This window comes from Ptychodera flava, chromosome 19 (assembly GCF_041260155.1).
Source record: "Ptychodera flava strain L36383 chromosome 19, AS_Pfla_20210202, whole genome shotgun sequence".
Taxonomy (NCBI): domain Eukaryota; kingdom Metazoa; phylum Hemichordata; class Enteropneusta; family Ptychoderidae; genus Ptychodera; species Ptychodera flava.
The window spans coordinates 33942624-33970414 of record NC_091946.1 but is presented as its reverse complement, the minus strand read 5'-3'; the positions used below and the strand labels follow the sequence as shown (position 1 = coordinate 33970414).

The 27791-nt window shown below is 38.8% G+C and overlaps 1 protein-coding gene across 2 annotated transcripts; it reads right to left on the bottom strand.

Moving 5' to 3' along the window:
* Positions 1 to 1642: 1642 nt before the first annotated feature.
* LOC139119347 (muscle M-line assembly protein unc-89-like) lies at positions 1643 to 27401 on the bottom strand. 2 transcript variants are annotated; one of them, XM_070683122.1, is made up of 16 exons: positions 27279 to 27401; positions 21679 to 21769; positions 20335 to 20373; positions 18373 to 18510; positions 17429 to 17809; positions 15019 to 15333; positions 14345 to 14662; positions 12886 to 13197; positions 11938 to 12255; positions 7537 to 7848; positions 6321 to 6638; positions 5441 to 5740; positions 4441 to 4740; positions 3549 to 3668; positions 2436 to 2845; positions 1643 to 1829 (listed from the first exon to the last, which is right to left on the bottom strand). In XM_070683122.1, the coding sequence occupies exons 2-15, from the start codon at positions 21737 to 21739 to the stop codon at positions 2664 to 2666; spliced, it is 3414 nt and encodes a 1137-aa protein (XP_070539223.1). In that variant the 5' UTR covers positions 21740 to 21769; positions 27279 to 27401; the 3' UTR covers positions 1643 to 1829; positions 2436 to 2663. The 2 variants fall into 2 exon arrangements, with proteins under 2 accessions (XP_070539223.1, XP_070539224.1); XM_070683123.1 differs by lacking the exons at positions 6321 to 6638; positions 7537 to 7848 and having other exon boundaries at positions 1650 to 1829.
* Between the last annotated feature and the right edge of the window lie 390 nt (positions 27402 to 27791).

Genomic DNA, 27791 nt, shown 5'->3' with positions numbered 1-27791 from the left:
GTTAAGGTGGTTGGAAAGGCTATTTTTGCACCAATTCTTTTCTCATAGTTAATGTCAAGTTTCAAGTGTTAGAATCAAGATATTTAGTTCAAATTTTCAGGATAACTCCCTTACTTAATACTTTCTCCACAGAATATAAAAATTGTATATTTACAGCCATGATTTTAAAATGAGACACCAGTAAATATTAAAATTTAATTTTGTATATTTTGTTTACATATTTGAATTTAATAATAATTGGATCGTACTTAATATTACCAAATTAGTTATAAATATATTGACACTATTGATTGTAAGATTTGGACGGCAGGATTTGTAAACAAAATTTGTTTTCATGATTTTACATGGGTTTACATAACAAAAAATCATTAAAAAATTCTTTCAAATTTCAAAATGTGATTTTTCAAAAAGTACTTCAAATACAGGAAAATTGTGCCATAGTCATCTTGTCTGTAACCTTGTTAATAGGCTGTAAAAATTCCATGTCCATATCTCATTTTATAGTTTGGATTAAATTGGTATAAAATTATGTAGGAAAACAGTTATTCTGTCAAAAATGTTGAAAACAAGCCATATTTGCACCCCTCTTTTGAAGTCACAGAGCAGTCTTTTTGATTAATCGCACTTTTGACACCTCTTTGACACTAAAAGGATCTAAAAATGCATTTACAATAGCAGTCAATCACTCTGAATTTAAGCACTGCCTTGACAAACTTTCCTGAAAAACAGCAAATAATGACATTCCCTTTTCAAACATTTATTAAAAGCTAGGGGACCTCTACCATAGTTAATACACTAAGGACTCCCCAACTTCTTCTTATTTGGTCAGTTTTTCAGAAGTTTCAACAGGCTATAAATCTGCAATGTCTTTGACCCCAAATGTCTAGTTTTTTTATTCCACAGAGAATGTTAACTACTTTTATATTTTAATAGTTTTATTTAAGTTTATAACTGACGGTCTAGCCTTTCCAACCACATATGACATTTAGTTACATGCAGGGCATTTTCAAACAATTTTACCATTATCGACCAGCATCAAACAGATTTTAACGAAAGTCAAAATAGCAGTGCGCGCATGGATATTTTACATCCAGCGTTACACGTCTACTTTGACGTCGAAAACATCGAAAGGCTTCACTGGCCCGGGTAACCATGGAAACCGGTCAGTACATCGTTCACCAGCCCGCTAACATCCCGGATGTTCCTATTCAAATCAATGCACTGATTTGCATTCACCTCGAGGCATGTAATAAAAATATTATTGCCCGAATATATGGGTTTATGTGCCCTCGCAGCAGGAAACAATTTGCCCTCCTGGCGTCGGGCAAATTGTCACCTGCTCTCGGGCACCTAAACCCATGTATTCAGGCAATAATATATATTATTACATGCCTGGTATATGGAACGTCGCGCGCTCCATAAAATTCATTATCGACCGGCAGCTGGCAATGTGCATGCATACAGATGCTCACCTGGTTCATTCCGGTCATCTGGTCTGCTCAACGGCACAAACGAGTCCACGGACATCCTCGTTCGATGTTGCCTATTCAACACTCGCCTTTGGTCATCTGTGATGTCACTTTCTTGTCGTTTTACCTGAGCATTCCTCGACTCTGATTTCCTTGACTTTCTCTTTTTCTTTCCCCCGCTTCCTCCGAGTGAATCTTTATCCTTGTCCGAATCAGACGACGAGCAGGAAGTGACGTAATCACCCTTTGCATTGTGTGTACTTCCGGTTACCGCACTGCTGTTTGGGAGGAGATAGTAGTTGGTTTCATTGATGTTGGTGACGTGGGACTCTCTGTGCTCGGCTCCTCTTGCATCGTGATCTGAAAGTCAATGATAATATGGTTGCTTCGAAATTAATGAGGTAAAGGTTCGTGTGTTTGTTTTGTTTGCTGTTCTTGTTCGTTTTTTGTTGTATTTTGTTGTTCAAATAAAGGCTGGTAGATATCACTTTTTAATATTAATTTTAATATACACTATAATTTGTTTTACGTGTCAAATGCAAGTTCTTCTACTCACCGAGGCATGTTGAAACAATCACGATGTAACTTGTCAACACTGTGTAAAATGCACTGTCAGCGTACGTGTGAATCCTAGGCTGGACCAGAATTCACTTGTCAACAATACAGATGCAGCTTCACATGCATAGGATGAATTTGAAAGCTAATACTGTGTATCCCAACATGCTTTGGGCCCCAGAACATTGAACACAAAAATAATGCAAAAGATTCATTGGTTAAAATACATAAGCTCTGACCCTCGAGGGTTTATGTTTACAACTACTGGGCTCTTTAATCTTGTCAAATGTGATGTGTTTTACAAAGCAGTAACGTCGATATTTCAGATTAACGAATGCGCAGTCTTATCCTTTTGGTTCAATTAGGCTAAGCTTAGGTACAGTTTTTCAATTTGAGGTCTGAAATTCTAACCTGCGTTCTTCCCTGAAGTCTCTTTCGATTTCTCTCCATCCAAAGACTTTTTGTTTTTCGCGTTCTTCTTCGCGGTGTCCTCTTTCTCTACCTCGTCGGCTTCGCTTCGTGTCCTCCCGGTTTCCTGATCTCGAGTTCTCGTCTTGATTTTTTCAGACCGATAATCCGTGCGGACGTGATTGCTCGCGTTTAAGTGAGAATTCTCCAAGAGATAGAGTGGCTTTTCCGTCAGATATCCGGGCGTCTGGTTGAAATTTCGCTCTTTCTTGGAGAGCCGGCATACGTGCTGTGAACGATGATAGCAGTATCGGCAGTATCTGTTTCGACCATGGTCGCAGCGTCTGCATGTTTGACACCCTTGCAGCACGTACAGCACGGACAGATAGCGAGACATGCGTCTGCGCAGAAACCTGAAATCAAGAATAGGTGATCACTTGTCAGAACAAATTTGGGAGGACGAATTCCTTCTATTGGAATAGAGCAATAGTTTGCTATCCTTTTCCGTCAAATGTAAGCTTAAGATGTTCCAGTGTGAAACTCATTCACGGTAAACATCTCATTCTAAGGCGAATACAAGTATTAAGCCAAGGAACTTCAAAGAAATGTGTTTTGTGCGAGCACAAGAGATATGAAATGTTTCGAAACCTGGTGCGGGTGCGAGATAAGAACTCGGTTCTATTAGAACTCGAACTATTAGTTAAGATCGTTAAGGGGACTCTGTGAATAGTACGCATCTTCCTGTTGCTTTCAAAAAGTAGTTGCTGTTCTCCAAATTTTAACGTCGAACGTATGTTAAGACCTCAAAGTGGTCCCCGACTTCAAAGTGGTCTCCGTAGTTGTAATTGAACTAATTTTTTACGCAGTCCAGGGATTTTTTCATTCATATATTTGCATAAAGTTGTTGAACAAACGTACAATTTATGATACAAAGTGACATGCTTGGTTTGTCAGAATTGAAGTTGCGCATGTGCATGGCACACACGTGTCACATTTTACAAACAAGTATGAATTTACCGTGCGAAAAATTTAACAAATATCAATGTGTTATAGACGATTTTCAAAATCGCTTTTCCGAGATCAGTTTACTAAGGAGAACGGTGTACATGTACTTACAGTATCTGCGCCGTCCACAACAACAACAGCAAATCAGAAGAATGATCAACAAGATGAGTAAAGCCAGCAAAAGAAGTCCAAGTAGGAGCCAGATCCATGGCGATGAATACCACGGTGATGCTAGAAAAGAAAATACCTACATTGAGTCTTGTTTCAGGTAATAAACGCCTCGGAATTGAGAGATTCTGGACCATTCACTTTCCAACTCGATAGTTAAAATCAGGGGTCAATAGGCAGAATTTAATACTCGAGAAACAAATAATCAAATATTTCCATACACTTAAAATTGAAAATAAAGGCCATTTTTGTGTTAACTTTATGGGATGAGTTTAATTCACGATTTCACACAGATAAGTCTGTGAAACTTGATTTACTCCTTGAGTATTAAATTGAGCCCCAACAAGTGTGCCCGAGGCACATACTACCAATCCGGACAGTGGAACAACAAACAAACAAACAAATAAACGTTGTGAATTATAATATTCATAATAGATCAACGTCCGGTTAATTGGACAACGAAGAAGTATTACTCTTTCTAAATATAAATAGGTCAGCATTCGGGTGCAACGTAAAAGTGATACGTCTAGGCAAACAGTAAGGACACTGTAAAGCGACTGAAAGACAAATGTTCAAAATTACTGAAATTATAGGGGACGCGTCTAACAACTCATAATTGTAGTATTATATTTATTCAAAAATGTCAATCTTTATCTGCAGGTCATTATAATTCGATTCCACATATCCTCGATTTCTAACGGATGTGAATAGCACTTCCTGTCAGCATTTTCAAGTGCATTTTTAGCTATTTTGGTATTTTATATTACAAATCAGTTTTATTTGGGTAACGATGATATAATCAGAGTATAAAGTTGTTTCTGCGGGCCGAACCTACATGTAAATTTCAAAGGTCCAATTTCGCACGTCTTCGTCTCCTCGTACGAAGGATGGTCTGATGAGCAAACGAATACGGCGCCCTCTAGGTCGGCGGTAAGGTTTAGCAGGAGGCCGTTCACAGTCTCTGTCTCGGTGTTCATCCACTGCCCTTCATAGATGACGCCATCTTTGCTCCACTCGAGCGTTGCTGGCGGTATACCGCCGCGAGTCTCACAAATTAGAAGCGCGCTGTCGTCTAAGATGAGATTTTCGTTTGCGATGCTGCATTTGGGAAAGTTGTCGTCCGGGATGCGGGAAGCTAGTTCAAAGATATGAAAAATTGGGGTTATAACTGATAGTTTCAGGCACACATTTCATCACAGAAGTTTGTATCCGCTCCTCCAATTTAATGCAGAAATTTGACGAATTAATGACTGCAGTGATCTCTAAATTTGCCACTTCTTTTTTGCTTTGTTTTTTATGTCTCTCATTGTCTCTCAATCTGTGTTGATGTATGTCTGTGTGTATCCCTACATAACTGTACTCTTATCGATCGCCTTTATCTCAACTCATAGGCCTGCCAAAACGTTTAATTCATATCTTACATATATCTTGAACATAAGAATTGCACATTTCATTTATTGCAAGGTTAAAAGTATATTTGCAATTATATGAATAGCGAGAAGTCATGTTAATAGAGTGTTTTATCAAAGGGACAATCAAAATATTTTTATGATTTATATTCTAATGAGCACACTATATTTTTATATCCTCCCACATTTTGATGTTAAAATATAGAACATTATAGCCTTGCACATATAATGCATGTTATGAATTCTAGTCTGAACTGTAAACAATGCCACAGGGCATTACAAACATTCAGACTGCGTTGACACATTGTACACCAATTCATGCAAAGGGTAGCTTAAGCAAGAATCACTGCCAGGCCAAAATACTTGAAAATAGCATAAAAATACAGGTAACGTGGCTTTAAATGTCTACGAGAACACAACACTTACTACCAGTTTCAAGTGGACCGATCATGCACATCTTTGATTCGGTGAAAGTAACATGGCTTGAAACACACGTGAATATAGCGCCCTCTAACGAGTATGTTGATTCCATTTCGAGCACATGCTTCGATCCAGTAGAGTTGCTGGCTGCAGCTATGCTGCCAACAATTACAGATCCGTCTCTAGTCCATTCCAGTGCTGCAGGTGGATCGCCTCCACGTGATTCACAAGTAAGCTGCAGGGTCTTGTTGTTGTTTATTCTTTCCAGTGAACATTTTGGATAGTCAGACAAAGGCTCAGTTGGGCCTAAAAAGCAAGATGCGTAGGCAAATATTGAACTTCCTGCTGAAAGAAATGGTCGGCACATACACATCCCAAATTTATGGGAGCCTTTAAAATACAGGAAAGTGTTCGATACAAAGGCGAATAGTCTAGTCGAGTGCGAGAGTTTCAGATACAAAATACAAATATTCATCACAATTTAAAGGGAAGGAGTCGTCCCGTCTACGGCTGCGCGTATAGGACCCATACAACGGGTCTGTTGCTATGCTCAACATATCTCAATATCCCTTGGGCGTACCCAAAATTTGACAATAGCGGTTGTATGGAAATGGAGACTGCGGCCGAAGAAGCTTCAGATAGATGAATGGACGCAACCGAAATTTATTTGGCAAAGTCTTACAGTAATTGGAACCTACAAAATGGTGAACTATAAACATGCAACAAATGCTGAATTTGCTTCACATTAGCTGGACATTCATCGCAAGTTTCTGGAGAGCAGCAATGTTTATCAATGAGAAAGTCACGCAGCCGCAGACGGAACAACCCCCTCCGTTTTCATATTCACCAACAGAGCCACTTTGATAAGCTGCTTGTATCTACTTACCTCTGGTTGTAACACCAACGTCTGCGGATTCAATTTCAGGGCTGTTGTCAGCTGCGGTCACCCTGACCTTGAAGTTCCCAGCATCACTGTGTTGGACGTTGTCAATCACCAGGTGATATTCACCAAGTGAGGGGTCACCGGTGATAGAATATCTCGAATCGCCGTTTGTGATGGCGCCATTCAACGAGATGTCGACGCCATTTCTGGACCAGATGACGTCACCTTCTCTGTGGTCCACTTGGCTGTGAAGTACGAATCTACTTGAAACGGCAATCTCAGCAGATTCCGGTGTCCGTACGAAACTTTGTGTCTCAAGATCTGAAGAAACGAAAGATTGGTGTTGTTGAAGTAGATTTGCCAAAATGCTAGGCGGAAGGGTCGAAAGGGTTTTCCATACCAGACCGCTTATAAACCCAATAAAATGATGTTGATTTTCCCTAACCATTTTTGTACCTCGTTACCCAAAAAATTATACTTTAAACATCTTAACGGTACAATAACATGATGATCAGCTTAATTTTGGCTACAATGACCCTTACAAACCGTGAAATGGGTGTCGCTACTCTATCAGCGTGTCTTTAAATTTCCAAATCCGAGAAATCCCAATCTCCGGCGAAGGCAATCGGAATGTAGGTTACAGACTTGTTCGCTCTACGTCTAGAACATACATTTACAAAAGTCAATATCTCGATTCTGATTCCATTGATATAACATTTCCCTACAGCAAGTGCATTTCATTTTAGAGTACAAGTCCGTATATACAAGTATATTTAATACACACACACACACACACACACAAACAAATTACTTCAACTGCAAGGTAATAATATCTGTTAATTAAGTTTCGTGCCTCCTTCAATCTTCAGACAGACAGCGAGAACTTTCTGTCTGAAGATTGCAGGAGGCATGAAACTTAAGTAACAGGTATTATTACTTTGTACTTGAAGTAATTTGTGTTATTATACATACATACATACATACATACATACATACATACATACATATATATATACATACATACATACATACATACATATATATATATATATATATATATATATATATATATATATATATATATCTGTGTGTGTGTGTGTGCAACATGCTGAGACCTTCGCTAGTATAATTGAGTCAACAAATTGTTCAACCGCAAGAAGTTCAATGCCATCTATCTCAATTAATTTTGATTTATGAATATTAAAGGTTATTGTCTTACCATTCACCGACAAGGTAATTGCTGTTGTAGATATTGGATTATCCGAATCTCCTCCAGTCACGGACACCTGATAGGTTCCAGCGTCAGCTAAGGTCACATCAGTGATGACAAGGTCGTACACACCCGTTGACGGATTGCTGATGGAGACGCGGGCGTCGTTTACGGCGACGGCCAAGTCATAGTTGAGGACGATGTGGCCGTCCTTGATCCAGGACAGTGTGCCTTGCTTGTTTCCCACTGTTACGTGGAGAGTCAGGGTTTGCCCCTCGACGATGCTAAAAGATTCTGGCGTTGTAATGAACCATTGGTGTTCTGTATGAGAAAATGAACAAAAACAGTCAGTATGTAAGACTGTACCGTGCTCTTGTTTAATTTTTATTTCTGTACCCCAAACGTTCTGAACATGATCTGTTATATTTTACTCACACACTCACTCACTCACTCACTCACTTACTTACTTACTTACTTACTTACTAAGAACAGAAGCCTATTCCCTATAAAACATGTCAATTACGTTTCAATGAACTTTGTAACACACCTCTTCCAAACTCTATGCTGTATTCGTTAATTTACAGTCACATGGTATGCGCAATTTTGACGCTGATGCATGCGCATGCAAAGAGCAAGGTACTAGTCATTCATTATATTACCATGCCCTGTCCGCCGCATATTAATTGGTCGAGCTGAACCATGTGACCGAACACAAATACGCAATAATGGTTTGTTTATGTGCCCGTGAATATGAATAATATCTCAAACACTGTAACTTTTCAGCTAAAACGTAAATTGTAATTTTTACAAAGATCATAATCAATCATAAAATAGAATGGAACAATTGTTGGTTAAGTTTAGACACTTTTTTGAAAAAATCTCCGGATTTGCAAAATTTATACAGCGCGCGCACTGCTCACTGACAAGTTCTGGGGCCCCGTTGTTGTTCGCGTGGGAAATTTTCGAAAATTTTGACGGTTTTAGGGGTTCGTTTGATAATATAATGGAAATAACAGACTCCGCGCTGACATTAACGTTTATTTATGGGCGCGGGCGAGAGTAAAGCCAAAATTAACGGGTTCGGCAAGCCTCGCCCGGTAATTCTTGGCTTTCCTCTCGCCCTTGCCCATAAATAAACGTTAATGGTCAGCGCGTCGCCCGTTATTTCTATAACAGTTTCCGAATCTGTTAAGTGGTTAACAGTTTGGAAAAACAGTTGACAAGTTTGGAAGTGCCATCTACGCATGCGCACTTGAGAATGCAAAAAAGAAGATGACCGTGTCGTCTGCGACTGAGAAGAGCGATGATAGCTGAGGAACTTTTGGGGGAGTTAATGTAATAATGTGTGTTACAGAACATATTTACTAGTCATACTCGAGTAGCCAGCACACTAGTACGTTTCTTTTCCTTCGGACCTGAGAGTCGCCCAAAGCAGTATGTTTCACTCGGGAAACGGCTTCGTGAAACAGACTGTTTCGTACCGTGGACGAAGACAACAAAACACAATTGGAACTATTTTGTGATTATAAGATGAACAGTAAAAGTCACAGAATATGCTTTCTTAGAGAGAGTTTACTCAAAACATTTAGTAATTATAAATTTTTCTAGTGAAAATATCAAAACTGTAATTATCGAATTAAATGTTAATGTAGTATAACAAAAAATGTAATATTTAAAGCCATCTGCTTTTCAAAAATTGTAAATTTATCCTTTTTGACAATTTTTAAGGATAATTCATCTCATTGATACACATTCTTGAAAATGCCAAGATTAAAGGTCAAAACTTGATGATTGCTTTATTGTTTAGAGGACCTAGGTTTCGGGGTCATATCTGATTGGTTCTTTACTATTTCAAAGTGCCTCTCTAGGCCAGTCCTTAAAAAATGTTTAGGGGTCATATCTAAGTGTCCCTTAAAAAGATTAAGGGACACATCAGGGTGGTCCCTTAAAGTTTCAAGGTCAAGTCAGTGTGGTCTCTAAAAGATTTAGGGTCTCCTCGGAGTGGTCCCTGAAAGCTGCAAAGACACCTCTGTACAGTCCCTAAAAATTCCAGACAAAAACTGTTGGTTCCTGCCGTTGATATTTTAAGGTTTCAACAGACAGATGATATTGATTACATTTCTTTGCATCTACCAAAAATAGTTCATTTTTAATAGAAGGGCTGAAATAGTTCAGTGATTTTTTAAAATTTTCCAGCATTAATTAGCACACTCACAAGAGAAGGGTAGTTTAATCAAATTTACCAGGTCTCATTTCCTTGTATATGAAATGAATAAATGTACAAGACATTTTCTTAACATCTACCAAATCATTTGAAAGAGAGATCACCAAACAACATACACTACAGCAGAACTGATTTGGGTAGAGGTAGAAGGCCATTTTCCCATCGAAAATTTAAAATTTTATCATGCATCGTTTGGTGAGAGTAGTAAATGCCTACAAATCAACCTTGGAAAGGGAATTTAAACAAAATTTACAAATCAGTTACATTTACTGGGTTCTCCTCTCCTGAGAGTGCGAAAAGCTAGACACAAATGTAAAATTTGTTAGAGATGTATTTGATGATTGTGCAATTATCAATAATTTATGAAATTTGCCCTCGTCTTCACACAAAAACACTGTCAGATTGATGATTTTTAAATAGATTATGACAAAATGCTCAAGATCTTATAATCACAAAATAGTTCCAATTGTGTTACAATTCTCCGCTCTGTTTGAAATTTATCTACGCGCTCTTGGAAAATCTCCGCGCTGTGTAAAAATCTCCGCGCTGTGTAAAAATCTCCGCGCTCTTGAAAATTTCTCTCTGCGCTCTTGGAACATCTCCGCGGTGTGTAAAAATGTCTGCGCTCTTGGAAATTTATCTCCGCGCTCTTGGAACTTCTCCGCGCTGCAGTTAGACGGTATTCATGAGTGTTTCCTACCAGAAATGAATTCTAATTTCTCTGAATTTTCCCTGGTGTTCAAATTATGCTGCGCGACGATCGGCAGTTTGTTTTTGCGGCAAAAATGAAAGCTGGGCCCGCTGCCGACAAGTCTAAGCGCCTGAGCGTTTTCGACCGTCATCGATAAAATTTCAAGAAAATACACACGTATGAAGGCATGACAAAATTAACACATAATATGGGAACGCTCGGGGGGGTGATGTTTTTATCATTTTCCGATGCTTAATGACTTTCCGATACTTAAGCTTTTAGTATAAGGTTTGATCAAAATGATAGATGCCATTTTCAGTATACGCTTACTTATCTTATCATAAATTACATCATACATGGATAGATAAAAATAAAAATAAGCCTTTTAGTAATTTCGTTAGTATTATAGCAACTATGCTGATTTTTTTTTTTTTTTTTTTTTTTTTTAACTTGAACTTTCTGTTTCTACTCCTGTCAAATCAAAATGAACTCCCTCATGTCGAATTGTAATATGGCCGAGAATCCAATAGTCAACAATAACATTGCAGATTGTAAACAATGCGTACCCTTCGAAAGACTTATACTGTAATTTGTATTGCGAATAACTTCTGCGAGAACTAAAAGAAATAAACACGCATCAAATGCTGAATTTGTTTCACACTTGCTGGACATTCATCGCCAGTTTCTGGGAAGAGTCAATGTTTATCAACGAGAAAGTCGCGCAGCCGCATACGGGACGACCCCTCCCTTTTCACGTTCACCACAGACAAATAGAGAGACAGACTGGCAACGGGTATTGTTTAAGGTGAGAAGTGCTTACGTAAGCCCTCCATTTTCGCCTCGCCTCAGGGAACTCTCGCCTCTCTTTTCCGAAGAGTGCCGACCATGCATCCGTCGTTAGTTTCCGGATTTTAGCCAATTTTTAAGCGAAAGTATGCTCGGAAAAGTTTGTGTTGTTGTTGTGTGGCGCTGAGCGGAATTGGCGTGCTGGCGAAAACGGGAAAGTTTTGAGCTTCGGGAAAGTGAGTTTTACCATTTTAAAAATTCCTTTCACATTTTTATGAATATATAATGAGCGTGTTTGAACCAAATTTGAAAGTCTTTTATCGATAATGTCAGATTATTCGCAATGGTTTTACGGTCAGTCATATCGTCTTTTAAAAGTTGGTCATTGAAGGACGTGTTTATGAACCTGCTGCCGTGTTATGTTTTGATTTGCGTGAAGCAGGTTTCTGCCCTGAGAGCTCACAAAGTAAGTATGGTTGCTACGCGACTAGAAGCACGATGCCATCTCGTCGTATTTTTAGCATATTATCAACCACGAACAAAGTCTCCAATAAAATCTAACACCTGTGAAGCTCATTTTAATATGAAAAGGCCATAGTCTACAGAGACGACCATGAAACAAAAGGCATGCCACGTTGCCAGTCTGTCTTTCTTTTGTCTGTGCGTTCATCAAGAGAGCCTCTTTGACAAGCTGCTTGTATCTACTTACCTCTGGTTGTAACACTAGCGTCTGCGGATTCAATTTCAGGGCTGTTGTCAGCTGCGGTCACCCTGACCTTGAAGTTCCCAGCATCACTGTGTTGGACGTTGTCAATCATCAGGTGATATTCACCAAGTGAGGGGTCACCGGTAATAGAATATCTCGAATCGCCGTTTGTAATGGCGCCATTCAACGAGATGTCGACGCCATTTCTGGACCAGATGACGTCACCTTCTCTGTGGTCCACTTGGCTGTGAAGTACGAATCTACTTGAAACGGCAATCTCAGCAGATTCCGGTGTCCGGACGAAACTTTGTGTCTCAAGATCTGAAGAAACGAAAGATTGGTGTTGTTGAAGTAGATTTGCCAAAATGCTAGGCGGAAGGGTCGAAAGGGTTTTCCATACCAGACCGCTTATAAACCCTATAAAACGATGTTGATTTTCCCTAACCATTTTTGTACCTCGTTACTCAAAAAATGATACTTTACACATCATTCTTAACGGTACAATAACATGATGATCAGCTGATTTGTGGCTACACTGACCCTTCATAAACCGTGAAATGGGTGTCGTTACTCTATCGGCGTGTCTTTAAACTTCCAAACCTAAAGAAATCCCAATCTCTGGCGAAGGCAATCAGAATGTAGGTTAGAGACTTGTTCGCTCATTTACAAAAGTCAGTATCTCGATTCGGCTAAAATTTATTTTATTATTCGATTAATATAACATTTTCCTACAGCAAGTGCATTTCGTTTTACAGTACAAGTCTGTATATATATATATATATATATATATATATATATATATATATATATATATATATATATATATATATACACAGCATGCTGAGACCTTCACTAGTATAATCGCGTCAACGAATTGTTCAACCTCAAGAAGTTCAATGCCATCTATCTCAGTTATTGTTGATATGTGAAACTTAAAGGTTATAGTCCTACCATTCACCGACAAGGTTATTGCTGTTGTAGATATTGGATTATCAGAATCTCCTCCAGTCACGGACACCTGATAGGTTCCAGCGTCAGCTAAGGTCACATCAGTGATGACAAGGTCGTACACACCCTGTGACGGATTGCTGATGGAGACGCGGGCGTCGTTAACGGCGACGGCCAAGTCATAGTTGAGGACGATGTAGCCGTCCTTGATCCACGACAGTGTGCCACGCTTGTTTCCCACCGTTACGTGGAGGTTTAGGGTTTGCCCCTCGACGATGCTAAGAGACTCTGGCGTTCTAATGAACCACTGGTGTCCTGTATGAGAAAATGAACGAAAACAGTCAGTACGTAAAACTATGCCGTGCTCTTGTTTTTTTATTTCTGTACCCTATTTCTATTTTTGAACCTGATCTGTTGTATTTTACTTACTTACTTACTTACTTACTTACTTACTTACTTACTTACTTACTTACCAAGAACAGAAGCCTATTCCTTATAAGACATATCAATTACATTTCAATGCACTTTGTAACACACCTCTTCCAAACTCTATGCTGTGATTCATTAATTTACGGTCACATGGTATGCGCCATGCATGCAAAGAGCAAGTTACCAGTCAACAGTTTCCGAATCTGTTAACCGGTTAACAGGTCGGTAAAACAATTGACAGGGGAAGTTTAGAAGTACCATCTACGCATGTGCACTTTAGAATGCAAAAAAAGGAGATGACCGTGTCGTCTGCGACTGAGAAGAGCGATGATAGCTGAGGAACTTTGGGGGGAGAAAATGTAATGATGTGTGTTACAGAACACATTTACTAGTCATACTCGAGTAGCCAGCACACTAGTACGTTTGTTTTCCTTCAGACCTGAGAGTCGCCCAAAGCAGTATGTTACCCTCAGCATACAGCTTCGTGAAACATTGTTTCGGGCGACTGTCAAGCCCTTGGCAACAAACCTACAGTATGCCATTCCCCTCATGTACTGTCAATATGCGCATACTGTTGCTCATTTCATATGAAACTAATTTCCATCCATTCAATTTCAAGTAAAACAGTAAACAATTTCAACATTTCTGTTCCATACGAAAACCTATGTTTCTTGGATGAATGATTATCTAGTTTTCGCTAGATATCTACTGAATCCGTAACAAGACAGATTACATCTCTCTCGATTTGACTTCAATTACAAAATAATGATATCACTTACACAACTCAAACAAGTTTGCCTATTGTGACAAGACATAGGCTGGGGAGTAGCGAAGAAAAGACGTCGATGCACTACTCCAATGAAAACGTCTACAGATGCAGTTTTTCGAACATTAATATTAATTACAGATTGCCAAAATTAAATTTGCACGTTTGTGAAAAACACAATTCAATCATTCGTTCTGGGACCTCTTTGTTGTACACTGTCGTTTTGTACACCATCGGATAACATTCGACCACGAAAGCTCTACTTACTCAACACAGTCAGTGCAGCCTCCTCTGAACGGATCTCTGGACTGTTATCGGCCGCCGTGACGACGACACTATAGTTACCGGCATCAGCGACAGTCAACCCGAGGAAGGCGAGGTAATATTCCCCAGCCGAGTGGTCTCCAATGATCGATAAGCGCAGATCACCATTGATAATGCTGGCGTCACTGCTGATAGCGACGCCGTCTTTATACCATATCACGGTCCCTTCCTTGTTTTCAATCTTGCATTTCAAGAAGGTATCATTCCCCTCAACGATTTCGACGTCACTAGGCTGTTCTACAAAACGCTGAATCGCTGCGGCTGTTAAAAAGGAACATTAAACATTGTCAAATATCCAAAAGTAACATTATCAACAAATACATTTCTTTTACGGATTTCACCCCCCCCCCCCCCCCCAATCCACCTCCACATATTGATTCCAAACCAGTCCAGAGCAGTTTTGATGAAAAACATGAAATATTTATTAGATTTGAAGTAGCCCTTATATTCTATGTTGATGGTCTTGTCGGTAGAGCACGTTGCTAGTTTTTCAGTAACAATAATAAAACCATGGGCAAAATGATGAGAGGATGAAGTAACATGATCATGTTAAACCATATCTCCTTTCGGATTCTATCGTTGCAACATGCTTGAACAACAAAAAAGAAAGCACATACTGTGAACAACAAGAATTGCAGCTTGGCTCTGAATAGCTGAGTGTCCATTCTGCGCTGATACGTAAGCTATGTAAGATCCCGCGGACGACCGGTCAACATTCTGTACGAGCAGATTGTACTCTACGTTTTCTACATTGTTGATGATGTCATAGCGCCCGCTGGAGCTGACCATGTTCAGATCGTTGTTGATGATTTCGCTGCCGTCTTTGCTCCAGGACATCACTCCTTGCTTGTTCAGGACAGAGCAATTAAACATTACATCGTCTCCTTCTGTAACATTTATGCTCATTGGTTCTTCGTCGAAACTTTGCTGTTCTGTCAGTGAGAGAAGTTTACAGGCACAAGATGAATATAAATAAGGTTGTGCGTTTTAGTCACCCGGGGGGACGAGCTCGAGTTAGACTGCAGTGATTTTAAAAGTCTGCGTTTTCCTCGATAAAGCTCAATTAACCATAAGTTTAAAAGCGTTTTCCGACGATTGTTTTGTTTGTAACGTGAACTTTCTTTTTCTACTCCTGTCAAATCAACATGAACTCCCTATTATATACCTTATATACCTTTTCAGATTTTAAGAGCGTTGCCACATTTCTATAGAGATAGTCTTAAAGTTTGGTTTGCTGTCAGACAGAAAATTATTGACGCAAGTAAGACATCTTATGTGGAATTCAATGTACAAAACTTTTGTGTCTGTAGAAATGAGTGATTTAAATATTTTTGCTTATGACTCTTTCAGTAGCACCATCGGTATTTCGAAAATTTCAACAAGAATGGTTTACAGAATATTATAATTAAAGACTTTGTGATGAAGCCAAATGCGATGGAAAGTTGGAATAGAGAATGTAATTTTCAATTAAAGGAAAAGGAAGTGTGGTTACTCGCAAAAAACGTTACACAAGAAACTAAGCTTCACAGTTTTCACTGGAAATTTACCATCCGTAGATTACCAAATTGTGTTAAGCTTTTTCACTGGAAAAAAATTGATTCTCCGTTATGTAAACGTTGCCAAGTATACGACACTTACAAGCATAGATTTTGGGAATGTATTGTCGCAAAAAATATATGGAGTTTTACGGAGAAAGTAATAAGTAAGATGTTACAAATGCAAGTTGAGTTAAAATTTGTAGATGTGATCAGAGGATAATATTTCAAATCAAAGAAATTGGAAAACATTGTAAATCTTATAATTATCATAGCAAAATGGTCTATACATAAATACCATGTCTGTAATCTTGAAGAGTCATTTCCTTCTGTAATTGTCATCAGAAACTAGTTGTATCAAAGAGCTCAAGCTCAGAAAATTGAAACCTTGCTCAAAGTTATGTGATTTTTTTTGGTCACATTGTTGTAGTTTTCAGACATGTATACCCTTTACGAGAAAGAAAATAAAAATCAAAATGTGTAAAAAAAACATGAACTCCCTCATGTCGAATTTAAATCTGACCATTCATTAGTCAACAATAACATTGCAGATTGTAAACAATGCGTAGCCTTCGAACGACTTATACCTGCACTTTGTATTGCGAATAAATTATACAAGAAATAAAAGAAAAATATATCTTTGTTGTATAGAATAGAAAAATGTAAATGATTCACGAGTTGCTGCTGTTCCTTTGTGACTTCCCTTCCTTTCACTGTCATCAAATACAATTCTTTCCCCGGGCCTGGACTCGACGATATGTATTTAGGAGGGAAATATAGTTCTTTCCCGGAGATATTTGTCCGATGTTGACAGCATTTCCTTACAGCATGCGAACTGAGAGCTACCAAATCTGACTTAATGTTCACGTATCCCTCGTATAAAGTCAAAGTATTACTGAGTGTGCGCCACAAAATTTAAATATTGTGTGGACGCGATTGTTATGACTTTTTCACAATTATATTTTCATAATTTCTGTGCAAAACACATTGTCTTATTTTTTCCCCTTGGTGAGTGTTGAAATACTGAGTATTAGCCTTGCAAATACAATGTATAGACTACAAGATGCAATATCCTACATACAAATTTTATGAATTCTAGTCCAGCATGAAATTTTATTTGTCAACAACTGACATTGCACACATACAGATTGTATTGACAAACTGAAAGCCAGGTATTTCCACTGGTACTTGCAGCGTTGCCCGGATCTTCGATCGACTATCTAAGCAACGCTGCAAGCACCTGTGGGTATTTCGATGTGATTCTGGGAGAAGGAGAGGCAACTGTGTTTTTGTAAATACACCAAAAATACTTAAAAAAGGATCAGTAGTTACAGCGTGAACATCCCAGCCCACCCCCGCTACTCCGTGGATGATGATGGAGACGAACCCCGTGGGAGGATTACCTAACCTTCCGCTATGGTAAGTTCCAGGCTAACTTTCAGTCGGGGAGCACTGCATATATAGGATTGTATATATCGATAGATATTCTCACCGTAAGCAATCCAGTCTAATCGCCATCCCATAAACTCAACAGTCCGATCCGTGTCAAATATCATCCAGAATTCGTTTCCAGGTAATGAGAACGGCGGTGCTGCCGTGTAACCTTGAAAGACGTACTGCAAGGGATCGGAGGTTTTGTTGACAAAATCGAGTGTGGTCGGGTACGTCAGGCCCGTTCCGATGTAGAATTCGTCTTTGTGGCTTTCCACGGAGAAGTTCTCGTGGGTAGTGAAGGTGACAGACTTTGCCCCGGGTGCGTAAAGCGTGTATATCTTTCGGTGGCGTGGTAAATAGCCGTTCGGGTAATTCGGAGATGTGAAGAAACCGACATAGCAGTCTCGTCCGAAACAAGTTTCCTTGTCGTTCGTCGGACCTACAGAGAAATGATAGAATGAAGGTAGCGTTGCAAATGTAAAATATGTTTATTGTTTGTTGTACCCGAGACAAATACTCATTTCAAATTTCAAGGCATGGCTGAGTGACGAGAGTTGTTAGTTTTCGCCGCGATGTGGTAAGCAAAGCATCTTGTAGAGGACCAGTAACTGTAACTTTTAGTGACTTTTTCACTAATTTTTGTTTTCAATGTCAACCACAGTTTCTTGTTCTACTCCCCAAAGCATGCTGAGACGCACAGCTTGTCAATTCGGCATGTACATGTATAAACTGCACTGTTACTATTGTTCACGAGTGAATTTTGGTCAGGACTGGAATTGAAATGTGAACAATAACACTAATAACACACGCTGTGTTGACAAGTGAAATAGTAGGTATTTTTATAGCATGCTTTAGAAAGTAGAACAAGAACTTCGATTGACATACAAAAAACGCATCAATAATGCTAGATCTTCCTAACGGCTGTGTCCATATTGCATATTTCGAGAAAAAATGTGTTCCTACACATGCAATTCAGAAATACGCCGAAGACAATCATCTTACCGCCGAATTGATCGCACAGGTCGCCGGTGTAAATCATGTTGTCTGGGCATTCACATACATACTGCGTTTTCCCATCTACCGTGGTGGGTCTGTTGAAACAGGGGCCGTTCTCATCACACGGGTTGCCTAGACACGCTCCTGTGAAATAATAGCAACAGTGCATCAATACTCACCTTAAGTTTCATAATTACGTCATCAGTGACGATATTGGCACACAGTAATCACAGGTTTCGGTGGGTGCAACCATGATATGATAACAAGATAATGTTGACAGAGCACAGTATTACGATAATGCGCCCCTCAACATTGAAAGACTTTACACTTCTGCTCAAAGTTTTAGCAAAGGAACTGATAAAAATTCCTTTTCCGAATCAAAAGTGAAAATCCGGGTTCACTGTGCAGCTGCTTAGTCCATAAAAATAATGTTAATGGTATCTATGTTTCCAGGAGTCTTCAAATCTTCGAATTTCAATTTGACATGTTGTGCTTCACTTCATACCTCAACCAACCTGACCTGATAGTTAAATATGATCTTGGCTGGATAAGGGACAACTTAAAGTCATATAGCAATTGATGACAGATTCATTTCGATTTGCATTCTCATTTTAAAGTTTTCGATGTCATGATACTGCCTATTTTGTATTATGGTTCTGAAATCTGGGGTTTTACTTATTATGATGTGTTGGAAAAGGTACACAGAAAATGGTTTAGAAAGTTTTTAGGTGTACCAAGCAATACAACAAGTGAAGCTGTTTTGGGTGAATGTGGCAGATTTACTGTACACTTTTACACTATAAAGCGTTGTATTCGCTATTGGCTTAAATTACTTGAGATGCCTCAGGACCGACTTCCACGACATGCGTACACCATGTTATGTAATCTTGATAGCTTGGGTAGGCATACGTGGGCAACCTCTATAAAGAATGTTCTTTTTTCATATGGTTTCGGTTATGCCTGGCTTGCCCAGGAGATAGGCAATAAACAGCAGTTTCTGTCACTTTTTGATACGAGACTTTCAGATGTTCTTAGACAACTTTGGACTGGTAAACTTTCTTTGAAACCAAAACTCCGTACATACATGTAATTCAAAAGTTTGCTAGAACCTGAAAAATACCTTAAGTTACCATGTACTCGTAGTTTTTATACAATTGTTTGCTTGTTTTAGAGAAGGTACGATATCGATGTGATTTTGTAAATTTTGCTCACAGGGAGATGTAGAAGATGAATACCATTTTCTTCTGGAATGCCCGCTTTACACAGAACTTAGAAAACAATACTTATCACGTGCTTATTTTGAGCAACCAAACTTTCATAAATTTGTTCAACTTATGAGCACTTCTAAAACTGATGACCTTCTGAATCTATGTATTTTTGTAAACAAAGCCTTTAGCAGAGAACAATAGCTCTCTCACAAATAGTAATCCATGACTGAAACATTACTATCGTACTGTAGATATTTATGCATTGTCTATGTTTTTGTTTGTGATTCTAAGATATTTTGTTATCCCATGTATTTAAAATCTCTGTAACCCCCCTTGCATATGGGCCGGAGGCCTTGAAACGCAATAAACGAATCTGACAATCTGACAATCTGAAGTCATATACTTTAACTACTATGGAAGTTCTGATTTGTTAACTAAACTAAATGCACGCAATAGAACCAACATATAGGAGATTCCGTCTGACCGTTGTATGTCATATTACTTCAAATAAAGTGAAGTACGGCCATGCCTCATAGAGATCTAGAATGAGAAATTTTATCTCTCTCAAAATAAAGACAACAGTGTTTAGACACTACCAATTCGCTGCAATGCCATAAAATTCATTCTTTAGTTATATTGCTTCTAATAAATGTCAGAGTGGAAAACAAGGATTAAATGGGATTTGTTTTTTAGAGTTCGTATGGCTGCATTTCTTTAAATTACAGTAGCCATTGCTAAATTATAGATAGGTCGATATTACCATCCGTGTCTCCTTCATGTGGCGTGGGAGTACTCTGACCTGCAAGAGAACGGTGAATCGTAAAATGAGACAAGAAAATAGAATGAAATACTGCATTGCTCATTAATAGATGAATAGATAGTTCAGTAAGCTGCATACTTTACCGGTTGTGAAATAAGTACAAGTTAAACGTGCTGGCATTTGTTTTTAATTAGTTCACGGATAGTAGTAGTTTTGTTTCTGTTGCTGCTGCTGTTGTTGCTGCTGTTGCTAATTGTTTATAGGCTTTGCTATCAATAAAATGGTTTGAAAACATTGTATACGACGAATTACAATCTTCACGTCATAAGCGTTGAACCAAAAGTCATGATACAGTTCATGTAGACAACGAGGGTAGAGATGGTCTCACCATAAAATAGTATTTAGCTTGACTCGACTAAAGGAGTATATTACTCCATAGCAAATGTATTACTAGATTCACCTCAAGGAACCGTTGCACGCAGAAGCGGTTTGATGCGCTGACGGCTTAAAGGTACACTGTCACCTGTTCCAATTTTGCTACAGTTACCATGGAAAGAGAAAATCTAACCAATCACAGATTTTAAGCGGGTGGCCGCTTTTTAAAAACAGCGCCCTCACATATGCATTTTGAATACCAAGGAACTCCCCTTTGACCATATATGGGCATATTTAGATTACAGGCGACTGTATTCCTTTAAAGGACCAGCTCCTACTTTTGATTTTTTTAGTTTCTTGTTTTACTCCCCAAAGCATATTGAGATACATGGTATTCAGCTTGTCAAGTCAGCCTGTGCATGTGTACACTGCATTGTTATGTTGACAAGTGAATTCTGGTCCGGACTAGAATTCAAATGCAAACAATAACAGGGCATTTCACACGTATAGACGCTGTGGTGACAGGCCAAACAATTGGTGTTTCAGCATGTTTCCCGGGTAGAACAAGAAATTGCAAATTGACGTACAAAACAAAAATAGTGACAAAAAATCATCCAAAGTTACAGATATTGGCCCTGTAACTACATTATGTCTACCCCAAAAGCGGCGGAATACTGACAGAGTGCATTTCGTCATGCGTATGGGAGATATCTAATACGGTAGAGCCAAGTTGACACTAATGTCACATACCTATTTAAAGCTATTACCTTAAACTTCATCAAATATTTTAAGTTCACGCGTTGACGGAGAAAATTTAGAAATCCCGTAAATGCTATCAATAGTTAGCTTACAACATCCCGCAAAGTTTAGATCCACGGGAGATAGTGCATTCAACTACACCAACTAAATTTAATTCGTCGCGGCTGTAGTAGTATTGTTTTGTCACTAGGTTTAATATCAGGTACTTACCGAACACACTGATTATAGCCCAGGAGAACACAAGTGACCGACAAAGCACTCCTATGAACATTTTTCATCCAAGACTTGAAGAATCGAGGGCCTGCCATTACAAAAGAAATCATAATTGTTTATGTATAGATGTTTCAAACAATGCAATGGCAATAATAGTGATATTTTAGTTAAGTCATCGTTTTACCTCCCGTCATCACATTAATCGTTTTTTCTTAAGATTTGTCATTTAAGCGTTTCACAATACATTTGTACCTTTTTCTTTAACGTTAACATCCAACTATTAATTATTACCTGAGAGTAAAGTTCGACAATTTTTTTTGACCAACCAGTGAACTGTATATATGTAGACAATTATATTTTGATCAAGTTTCCATACGGTTAAAGATAGAAGTAGCACACCTTATCCCGATGCAAAATATTGTAAGAACTTGTCACAAATATAACGTTTCATAACACATTTATTATTTTCATATGTGAAGGTACAAAAAAGTGATATTTTTTGGTCGCCCACTTATATTTGGAAGATAAAGTTCACGGCTCTGCCAAGACGATTCATTGTGACAAACTTGCTATATGCAACCTTAATGTTGACATATTACTCAGGTAGACCGGATTAAACTTGACTTCTCAACAGTAAGATTTGAATTTTACAGATTACAGCGTACCTTTTTACAACGTTGAAAAGGAGGGATTTCGCCATGATTTTGGGAGGGAATTAAACAGCATGTTTGTAAATACGGCAGACATTCTGGAAAATGTATCAAAGGCCACAGATAACTGAACTTCAAGAAAGTAAAATAATTGCGAATCGTTGAAAATTGGTGGTATGGTCAAGATTAAAGGTAAAATCCTCGTTATCGAGACCATGAACTCATCGTAGCCATGGGTCTTTTCCAACTTCCATTGTACATACCTCACAATAAATGCACATTGTTGATAACCTATAGGTATGGACTCCGCCACTAAAGGGGCCATCCTTACGTATTTTTTGCCAGAGTAGGCTCCCATTATCACGCATCGCAAGTGTTCAAACTTTTGCAAAGAATTTCCTCGTGAATACTTCTTTGAATCATTCTCTTTCGTTATTCAAGAATAAAAATCTGGCTCACTGTGTCAATTTTCCTACCATAGAAACAAATTACCTAAAGTTTACCAATATTTTTAAATTCGAAATGGCCGCTATCCCTCTTGCTATGGGACAGATTAAACTTTTGTTTTCCAAGAGCAAGAAAATGATTAACATGTTTCGAAATGAGCCAACACAGTCAGAACACCATCTAAACATTCCCGAGTCAAAATACCTGTCCCGTTGAGCATTCCATCCCAAGCGGGTAAATAAACAATTTCCTGATTCTGGAGTTGATGTGAATAAATATATTTGAAAGTCAGACATGTACATTCGACGTAAATTCTAGCCTTTTTTGCCATCTTGATTACGCCTGATGATGGTACGGGCCGGTAAAACATGAAAAACATTGCATTAGAAAGATGGTAAAAGATGACAAGCGACTTTGAAAAAGAAGCATTTTTGCGCTTAGATGTGTGAGAAGCTTGACTGCCATTCAAGTTCAAGATCACCCCAGTTCTTGTAAGTGAACTTTATACCTCTTTGTCAATGAAAATACTGAATAAGAAAAATCTTGACCTTTCTGCATTGTTGAACATTCAACTGAGTAAAAATAAAGTGATCGTATGATGGCATGATTCCAGGTTTTCAAGTCAAATTATCTGGTCTTGTACTTTAGAAAGGTAATGGTTAGAGTGCAGTTTGACAAAAGAAAATAGTTTGAAGTAGATTTTCAATCGTTGTTCGACCATGGCCGCTTTTTATTGTCCCTTTTCTATTGTTGCCGTGAAAGATATCGCGATACATTGTGCAGGCCTTGAGACTGTAATTGAGATAAGTGAAATCGGTACTAAATCTTACACCTCATCAGATCTGTATCGACCAATGGGATGTGTACGTGATTTCAAAATCTACCATGCGGGACATTTTTGCGTTGCTACCGTACACTTTTTCTGGCAGGCTCGCAACAACTAGGCTGCTGTTTGTGGCCGACGACAAATAACCTCATAAAAGAGGTGGCAACCTCGATGAATACATAAGCCCTAGGACGAACAATAGCATTGTCCCTATTGTGGCTTCTTATAGCTTTTCATCAGGTCATCTTTGAACCCGTTGTGTGCATCTTACCTACTGTGCGTAGCAAACCAAGATATACTAGTATATTCTATATTTCATTCAAATGGAGAAATATGGTCAAAATATGATCTAGCTTGTGTTGCTTTGCGTATCAGCGATAGAGACCAGTCAATTCTTCGCAAATTAGAAGCGATTTTGATTTGCACAAGGTCGCAACCTAAAGACCCAATGCAATACAATCCGTCTACATCGATTCGGTGAAACCTCTAGTGTGCGCCTTGCCACAGTGAATACGATAATACTCATGGTAACGATGGAATACGGGCATCGTGAACGTGTCATTTGTCGCAGCATGACCAGAACCTCCGAAAATGAACATTTTTGTCCATTTATACTAGCCATAGAGGTGTGATCTTAATTAGATTATTTGAAAAGCCGGAGAAAGAACGCGAAACAGACGCGATAGAAAGTGCAGAACGTGAGAATGAGAGTGATGGGGTAGGGGCGGGAGAAGTAAGACACATTTTTGCGTAACGGAATTTCCTTTTAATGAGGAAAATATTTTTCATAGGTATCGGCTGAACGAAAGTCTGTCTTCTGTGTTCCCTGACGATCGACACGATACTAATTCGCAAACAAAACACAACAAAGGACTTCATGGGGTCATGGTAACACCCTAGAGAACTGTCTTAGGTCACGAAGAGTCGGCAATACAACATTATGCATATTTCACTTTATGACCTCTTGAAGATACCTCAAAACAAGACGTGGTTTAGTGAGTATAATCCCCAACACCTATCTTGAAGGGACCCAACGTTATTCTCTGCTCAATTTGCAAAACTTGTGTTCGCTTTTACTTCAACATGGAGGATCGGTCACGCATCTCCTGAGACTATGTTAATTGTATGTGAAATGAGATCAAGCGTAACGCCGTTCTGAAATGCAAAAATAAATCACTGTTGCTTCAACTACATTTATAACCAATCAACCATCGCCTTGGTCTTTCAATTCATCAATATGTTAACACCACTCACACTAAAAATACTTCTTGTGATGTAAGTTGTCTGGAATAGTTTAAAAACTTTGAGAAAAATCACACGATTATCATACGATCGACGCGTTTTCGTCCAACAGTAGACATTCGTTCATTGTCATAGCTTTATTTTTATTGCATGGATTAGTTTACTTGACACTTATAGTAAAGCTGCATTTGCCATATTTTATTTATAAACACGTCAATTAGGCTACCTTTCTTAATTAAGCACATTTGTGGATATTATCGCATTTAACAAGTCTTAAGTCTCACTGAACTCCTTTTCTCTTGTATTTAACGCTGATGGCGTGATCTCCCAAGACTGGGCAATGTTCTTCAAGTCGTTCTGAGTATCAAGTTATGATTTTTATAATAGATTTTCCGACTTAAAAGAAATAATAAAATCGATGTTATTTCCTGCTAACTAATTCATTACTGACATTTTTATCTGATCAACGGTAAATCGGAGATCATATAGAACATGACAATAGTCTATGGGTTTTCGGGGCGATACCAGAAACGCGACTTTGGACAAGGACGATGTCCTTTTAGGATGTCCATATCAGAATCGGCCGGTGGGTTGTCAGTGGGTTTAAAATGAAGCGATGTACATGGAACATTGTCAGTATTAGTAAACAAGCGTTGCTAACCAATAGTTTCTGACCTGAGTTGACCTTTTCATTGTATGATGTTTACACCTATTGGTGGACACTGTGAATGTCCGCCATTGTCAGCCTGTCTCCCCTGAATAGCCGTCAAGCAAAGTTTGTGTAGCCGATCTCAATAAAATCTGCCTGAAGCTCTTTGTACGTTCGGTTCGGTCTCAAAATGAAGAATTCTCTATCTCTTTCATGGAGGGGTCGGACAGTGATAAACGAGGGCACCTGCATGCCCCTTCAGTGTTCAGCGTTCTAATGAGAGTATATCTAGATGCATGAAGTCATATGCCGTAGCAGCCATGCGCTGAACCAAGTAACCTTAGTTTTTTATATCTTTAACGACTGCACCATCAATAAGAGCCAACTTTATGCTTTCTCCTAGACCGGCAGATTGCTTTAGAAAGAAAAACAAATTTAAAAAGCTCTCGGTAGATACTTATGCCACCACTGAATACAGCTGTACATAAAATTTTAAGCATGAATCGTAATGTATAAACAGTGAGGCGCTACTTGTTTTATGTTAGATACCGCAGTGTTTTTTTGTAAAACTTAGCGATATTCCAGCTTCTCAATGACAAAAGGAGGCGATTCGAGCACAATATTCATCGTGACAGACTTACTACGAAAAATCTGCTTTAGTTACTTAAAATTGAGACCGGTTTAAGTAACAACGTTCGTCACCCTTGGTAACAACAAATCTGAAGCGTGAAACTGTCGCTTTAAATTTGTTAATGCCTGTACCCGTGATTGAGGTTATATTTTAGTCAAAAAATTTACAATTGAAAATGGTCTGTGTTTATACTGGGACTTACAGAATCCATGTTTCCTTTTTACGGAAAGCAAGTGTTAGATGATCAGATGTGGTACGTAATAATCCTTGTATGTGTCGTACCTATAATTTGAATTAAATTAGAAGTGTCCCAGTGGAGAAAATAATTTTACTATTAAAGGAGGTAATGATAGATACTTTAAACAGCAATCTTGCAAGTCTGTGCACTAAGGCGGTTGTAAACAGCATCACTGTTTGTATGAAGTTTGTCTGCCACACAACGCATAGACTGAAAATTTCAGTCGAGTATGGGTCTGGGGTTGGACTTTGCGAAGACCCATATACGAGATCTTTCCGAGAGATTAGTGTTCACTTAATATGTAGAGAGCACGTTATGAATATGATATGGACTGCCCATCGTTATCTCTAATCTTCTTGGTGAAAAGGAAAATCACTGTTATAATATTGCAAGTGTGATAACTGAAAATATCTATAATGTATACGAAAGCTTCTGAAAGTTGTTTTCCTCATTGGTGGTCGATTCTGTGCGAGATCTGCTAGAAATGTTCACTGCAAACGATCAAGAAAGTTTATGAAGACAAAGAGTTCTACGCAAGAGAGGAAAAACTAGACACTGCTGCATTGCTGTGTAATACATCGAAGAATGGCCGATTGTTGGGACAGCTACCCGGCAATTCTGCCTTCCCGAAGAACAATAAAAAACAGACAGAAGAATTGTCAAGTCGTTACAGACAAAATATGACCAAAGTCGCAGCCTTGTCCCAGTTTATCCGTGATATCACGGAATGCTCTGACACGCAACTAATATGAACGAGAATGGTTTTGACTGTGGCATTCAGAAATTAAGACTTTGATCTAACACTCTGAAGCAATGCGATTGGATCATAGCATTACACCAGTCTTGTGCAAACAACGTACCCTCTCCTCATGGTCAAGTGCGAGTAAAATTAGATTGAAATGACTGTAACTAACCTCTGATTGATCCTTATGTTGTCAGCGGACTGCTATAAGCATTTTCAAAAGCAAGACGAATTTCCCCAGGTCCGCTTGAGACAGAGACTTGGCCTGTCAAACGGTAACAATGCGAGTATCGTTTTCCCTCGGCTCCGAAAATAACAGTGTCAGAATAATGTTGACAATCTTTTCCTTTCTGTCAACACCACAAACAAGAAGACGGTGTGCCCGACAACTTTACTTCCACCTCCGACAAGGTATGTACTTTGTTCATATTCATTGGCCTCTTAAAGGACATAATGGTGCAAGTCACGTCGCTCTCATTTGCATGTTACCTATGCTACCGAGCAAACCAACAGGACAACATCATCATTCTGTGGGCCAAGGGGGCGTGGGGCGGGGACAGCTATTCGTCTTCACTAGTACCATAGACACTATCTATGCTAGTACTATGCCTACTTGCAAACGCCTAATTGTTCATAACTAATATTGTGCGATTGTGAACTTAAAAGGGAAATGAAAATGTACAGG

Coding starts and splice junctions, on each gene's coding strand:
- LOC139119347 (XM_070683122.1), bottom strand. CDS start 21,739: ATGTTCATAGGAGTGCTTTGTCGGTCACTTGTGTTCTCCTGGGCTATA. Junction 14,663..15,018: donor TGCAATTCTTGTTGTTCACA/GTATGTGCTTTC, acceptor CCTTTTTAACAG/CCGCAGCGATTCAGCGTTTT. Junction 4,741..5,440: donor CGGTCCACTTGAAACTGGTA/GTAAGTGTTGTG, acceptor TCTTTGAACTAG/CTTCCCGCATCCCGGACGAC.